At 40.8% G+C, this 6,394-nt stretch overlaps 1 protein-coding gene across 2 annotated transcripts in view; it reads right to left on the bottom strand.

Moving 5' to 3' along the window:
• Positions 1-2,123: 2,123 nt before the first annotated feature.
• The window catches only part of ACVR1C (activin A receptor type 1C), a 50,638-nt gene continuing 46,367 nt past the window's right edge, over positions 2,124-6,394 (bottom strand). For both annotated transcript variants that reach the window (XM_066576003.1, XM_066576002.1), the window contains 2 exons: positions 5,959-6,089; positions 2,124-2,249 (listed from right to left, as the gene is read on the bottom strand). In XM_066576003.1, the coding sequence (XP_066432100.1) occupies positions 2,124-2,249; positions 5,959-6,089 (257 nt within the window). The remainder of the gene's footprint in view (positions 2,250-5,958; positions 6,090-6,394) is intronic.

The raw sequence follows: 6,394 nt of genomic DNA, 5'->3' as shown, positions 1-6,394 counted from the left end.
CCTGTGTCTTTATAAAGCTATCCTGGAAACTTCATATTGTGGAAATTCTGTCTTCCGTTCCATCTTTGGTTACAGTCATTGTTATTTTTTAGCAGACAGCCACATGTGGTTCCTAGAAGCTTCGTCTGCTTCCACCCACTATTTCTCCATCTCATATGTTCCCCAGTCTGTCACCTCAGTCTAATGTTCCCAAGTAATCCTATCACAAAATGTGGGATTTACAGATTACACTAACCATACCTTTTATTATGTGCCATGGAGAGTCCAATCCCGCAATGTCTTCTTTCCTGCACTTTCCGCATTGGTATGCAAATTGCTGGTCAACTGTCTGATGGGTGGTTCATCTCCCAAACTCATCAGGGCTTCTTCCTCCTCCTTTGTTCAAACAAGCCCATCATGATGATGACTGAGATCTCCAATTCCGGGAGCTGAAGACGCTCTCCTTTCCACACAGAGGAAGGAGCACACGTGTCATCATTGAGGACGATGAACAGACAAAAAGTATGCCACTGCACGTGTTCCAAATCCTTAAGTGCAGCCCAGGTGTAGTCTATCTGGAACACACGGCCTCTCCATTTCTATCAACCAATATCATAATGGGCAAGTTTAAACAAAGAAGGAGAAAGAGCCCAAATAAGTTCTGGAGATGGACCGCCCATCGTACAATTAAACAGCAATTTTGCATAACATACGAAGAGTGCAGAAAAGTAGATATTTCGAGATTGGACTCTGTAGACAAAATAAAGTTACAGTTAGTATAATCTATAAATCCCACAATTTATGATAGGATTACATGGAAGAGTTAGATTGAGGTAACAAGACTTCCTTTATCCCCTTCAGTGGCAGGTTTATTATTACTATATCATGCCTCACAGGGCAGGTTTTTTAAATGAGTCAACAATGCAATTAAAACCCCGGAAGATTCCAGATGACAACTCAGTGCTCTGCACAGTTCAGCACTAGAGCTGTCCATGGAAATATTCCAGGGTTTAACTGCATGGTCAGTGCAGCAAGCCCTGGAGATTTTCCGGGCGTGCCACTAAAGGGGTTAAAGAGGACCTGGCACGTCCCCACAGCACCATAAATTAAGTTATTGTGCCGTTAGGGGACGTGACAGAGCCGGGTTATGTATTTGTTATACTCGCCCGCTCCTGCGATCCAGCATTGTTACGCAGCACAAAAATCTGACTCTCTTCAGAGTCCGGTGCACATAATTTCCCATAGACGTGCATAGGAGAGTGTGCGCACGGAACTCGGAAAAGAGTCCAATTTTTGCGCCGCGTGCTAACTTCACAGGGTGACAACAATGTATCGTGGGAGCAGGGGAGTATAAAAAAAATACATCACCCACCTCCCTGTCATGTGTCCTAACAGCACTTAATTTATACTGCTGTAGGGATGTAACAGGTTCTCTTTAAGAACTGTGAAGGTTCAAATGGTCTGTTTTACTGCTGTATGTAAAATGTGCTATTCTGGAATGTACCGACAACCATTCTGTACACACAAATATATATATAGATAGAGTATATAAATATATATCGTTTTATACCTCCATCTGGAATAAAACATGAGAAAGCTTAATAATAAGGTAGCACAAGCGAAAACTGTTCCCTTAGACAAAATACATTCAAAAACAAACGTTGATTCGACGTCCTATTTTAAATAACTCTATCTCTCTATATAGACCCAGCGTGTCTTTTGACCTGGACTTTTAAAATCTGTTCTTAAAAAAATGAAATATTTCAAATGTTTATAAGCTTATACTGTCATTCAAATAATGGATTTTGTCATTGTACATATACATAGTTTCTTAGCAAGCATGAGCTGAGTTTAGACTGAGAGGCCTTTCACCGGCACCAGGTGTAAATCAGCCATGGGCAATCAAGTCACAATGGGCACCATGGCTACCCCATCCCAGGTGCTAATGTAGGCCCTGGTAATTTTTCTCAGTTTTTTATGTTGGACCTTATAATAAAGAGCAGTAAGCTTGGTCATTTACAAACCAAGAGTCCATTGATCCTTAGTTCTCCAGTCTGGCACTTGTTACTTTTGAGGTAGAGCAAATACAGCTACAAACAAATCCTTCTATGTCTTGTGATTGTCGTGGTCTCACAGCATCCAAATTACAGCTTGAAATCTTCCTCCACGCACAACTGAGAGATTGTCTTCTTTATCCTCAGCGCGGTTAGCCGAGCCTTGCCATTGGCATACCAACACTCTCTCATGATTCGGCCCATCACTCGGAGAGCCTAGAACAAAGTTAGAAATTGGTGAACTTGGTTGTATTTGTGCAACATTATATATCAATGGTTATCAGGATTCTCGTGGCTCCATGGACTCTCGACACATTACACCATACTTGAACACTCACAGTTCTTCTGGTTCAGGGCCCTCTTACGTTTTAGCAAAATTGAACAAAAGGCCGGTACTTCCACGGTCAACTATGTCTGGTATATTAGTCTGAACAGAAGACTCCAGGGATTCTTGACAGCTCACACAACTCTGCACTCAACCTCTCGCACAGTCTTCCAGGGATTCCTGTGTGGTTTCTTGGCTCAGCCATACCCAACCTTGTTCTGTCCGCTCATGCACATCACTACCAAAGCAACACAACAACTTGTGTGCCACACGCCGCCTTTTATATTTCACTCGGCACCACCTAACTGAGCAAAACGTACTCTCTGATTCAATGACACTCAAGCCCCACCAACCTGGTGACATGGCCCAGAGTGTTTTCCAGTTTTCACTGTTTCTTGGTTCAAGACACATACATTGATGTGGGCAATGAAATAAACTCTTCCAGATACCAAATTACACAATTAAGCATAATCAACATAAATTTAAGATTACATCACTATCTTTCGTTATCACAATAAGCATAGTCTATCAAAAGCATTTCTAACAACTCCCTGTAACTAAAAATTACTTGTCTATCACTGGAGTACCTCTCCTCCTATGCATAATGTCAGTGGAGATTATGAAAAATCTGAAGGAGGTGAAGAGGAGTGACCTTAGGGAGAGCACCCGGATGGAGCGGGGGGACAACACCTGGGAGGTGAGTGGGTCGGGGGATGGCATTGTCTTTTCCCAGGGAGAGCACCCAGAAGGGGTTCCATTCCCAATCATTGTTTTACAGACTTGGTAAAAAGTCATACATTGATTTGAAGGAATGCTGTCATCCAATAGGTGGCGCTGCAGAGATATTGTTTTATCTTCCTTATTTGCAGGTCTGAAGGAGTAATAATACACAGGCCTATGACCCCCAAACCCCAATTTAGAGATTATAAAACTGTCACATTCCTTACCAGTGGACTAATTAAGTATTTACTTCTCTGATCATCTTGTCTGGTATTGTTTTAAGTGCAAATTAGTCAGGCTATGTCCATGCCTTTTCGTGTGTGTACATTTGCATATATATACCCAATCCAGATCTGTCTCATTATACCTGAGGAAGGATCCTGAGAGGTCCAAAAGCTTGCAAGAACATCATGTATTTTTGTTAGCCATTAAAAGGTATCATATCTACAAGATTACTTGGTTTCTCTTTCTGAGAACAATCACATTTTAACCCCTTAGTGGCGGAGCTTTTTTGCTTTTTTCCATTTTTGCTTTTTCCTACTCCCGTTTAAAAAATTGTAGCTCCTTTATTTATCCATCAACGTCTCTGTATGAGGGCTTTTTTTTTTGCGGGACGAGTTGTATTTTTCAATAGCACTATTTATTGTACCATATAATGTACTGAAAAACTTTTTAAAAATTCTTAGCGGAGAGAAATGGAAAAAAAAACGACATTCCACCATCTTTCGGTGCGACCTGTTTCTACGGCGCACAAACTGCAACAAAAACGACCTGATATTTTTATTCTATGGGTCAGTACAATTACTGCGATACCAAACTTATATAGTTTTTTTTTTTGCTGTAGTACTTGTATTTTTTTTTAAAGATATTTAATTTTTTTCAATTATTTTCTGTGGTCATTTTGTGACGCAATAACATTTTTATTTTTCTGTCGATGTAGTTGTGCAAGGGCTCAATTTTTGCGGGATGTCCTGTAGTTTCCGAGTATCAATTTGGAATACATACGACTTTTTGATCGCTTTTTATTGCATTTTTTCTGGAAGACAGGGTAACTAAAAAAGTGTATTTCTGGCATTCTTCTTTTTTTTTTCCGGACGACGTTCACCGTGCAGGAAAAATAATGCACTACTTTGATAGATCGGACGCGGCGATACCAAATACATATTTTTATTTTATGATTTAGATTTTTTAGTAATTGATATGGCAAAAGGGGGGTGATTTAAACTTTTATAGCTTTTTTTTTTTTACAATTTAAAAAACTTTATTGATCTTTTTTCTTACTTTACTTTGAGGTCCCCCTGGGGGACTTTAACATGCGATGCTTTGATCGCTCCTGCAGTATGACGTAATGCTATAGCATTACGTCATACTGCTTTTTTACAGGCAGTCTATCAAGCCACCCTGTGTGGATAGCTTGATAGGCAGTCTGCTAAGGCAGCCCTGGGGCCATTCATTAGGCCCCCGACTGCCATGACACCTGCACGGCTCCCCCGCTCTCACCGCGGGGGGGTCGTGCGGGACCCCCAAACAGTGTTCGGGGGATTTAAATGCCGCTGTCAGTATTGACAGAGGCATTTAAAGGGTTAATAGCCGTGATCGGCCGAACGACCGAGCGCGGATATTGCCCGCGGGTGTCAGCTGTAATAAACAGCTGACGCCCGCGCTGTATGGAGGGAGATAGCGGCGCTACCTCCCTCCATACACGTTCTGCAACAGCAAGACGTAGTTTTACGATAGCGCCGTCACTAAGGGGTTAATATCTTAACAACACACTATGTATAAACGCATTTCCCTTTCAATAGCTAAGGGTACATTGACATAGGTCGACTGACCCAGTCGACCACAATTGGTTATCGCTTCTGTGCTTTCACACACGAATGGTAATTACTCATTGAACGGAGGCGAGCGCTCCGGAGATCTCTTCCAGATGCATGCCTAAATCCAGAGTAAACAGACCGTCATTCATAGATGAACAACTGCCTGTGTACACAAGCCAATAGTGGGCTGGTTTTTAGGTGAACTAAAAACAAGGAACTCCGACAAGTAAGCGATTGTTGCTCATTTGCCCTGTCAGGTGCCATGTTTACACAGGACAACAGTCGTCAATAATCGCTTTTTTGAGCGATCATTCGAGCAGCTATCAGCCCGTGTAAAAGTACCTTAACATTCCTAAACATTCTATCTAAGTAGAGCTTATGAAACATGACAGTTTTTCCAAGTTTAGAAGACAACTGTCTCGCTGGCTTCTATTCAAAAGAGGAATAAGGTATTACAGTTTCAAAGACGAGAGCTAGGTCTTACATATACTATTCCCGGATTTACATTCCTACAAGCGGTCCTTGCACCCTCATACATTTACCTTGAATACTAACCTCTCGATACATTTTCTAATTCTATAGGTGAGCCTTTTAGTTGCATGACTCTTACTGCAATAAAACAGCCCGGTAAAAAGAGGATTGATGAAAGCAGTACCCATTACTAGTAAAGGAGAAGCCACTAGCCCTGATGGTTTGTATTCCCTTCATCTCATACTTGTTACCCTAGTCCATGGACATGCAGATGTTTTAGATATAGAAACAGTGCCACAGCTGTATATTGTCCAAATAACACCCCAATCAACTATGGAATCAGACATTGTGTGGTTAATTGTATTATTATGGTCTATGTATATGTTTCCCCACAAACACGTCAATTTAATGTACTGTACTGGGAACTATCCAAACTAAAGCGAAGGGAAAAGCTAGTCACTGCAGAGTCTTGGAAAACACTGCAAGCATAGAAATCAATCAGTCAATTTTTCATGAAAACCAACTACAAAGTCTTACTTTCCAAAAACACACTATGTAGAAGAAGAAAAAAGTGTAAATGTCATTTAAATACCTCAAAACTCTGCCATTGGTTAGGTATGTTGGGTCGTAATTTTTGGTCACAAACAACTCTTTTCATATCATCCAATGAAGGATCAGAAGGCACCATATCATAGTAAGGCAACTGGTATTCATCCACAAGGCCTGTAGCAAAACAAGAAAATGAAGGCTTTTTTATGGTGTGTGCTACAGAACAAAACTTACCTCCTCATCAAAGGGTCTTTGACCCCATTAGAAGTATGTAGTTCAAGACATTGAGACTCCCAAAGATCAACTTATAAAAGGAATATCCAAAAATGTATGTAACATCCAATTTATGTGAAAAAAAAAAAAGTAAAAGGGAGGGGTTAGTGCGATCAGCACCTTTCTGCATGCTATTGTGAGGGTATATATATATATTGCCATATGTGTTTTTTATGCTTTTATACCTATATGCAAGTTTTATTCAA

Source organism: Eleutherodactylus coqui, chromosome 8, assembly GCF_035609145.1.
Source record: "Eleutherodactylus coqui strain aEleCoq1 chromosome 8, aEleCoq1.hap1, whole genome shotgun sequence".
Taxonomy (NCBI): Eukaryota; Metazoa; Chordata; class Amphibia; order Anura; family Eleutherodactylidae; genus Eleutherodactylus; species Eleutherodactylus coqui.
Note: the sequence above shows the minus strand (reverse complement) of the source record. Positions and strands in the feature narration are given on the sequence as shown.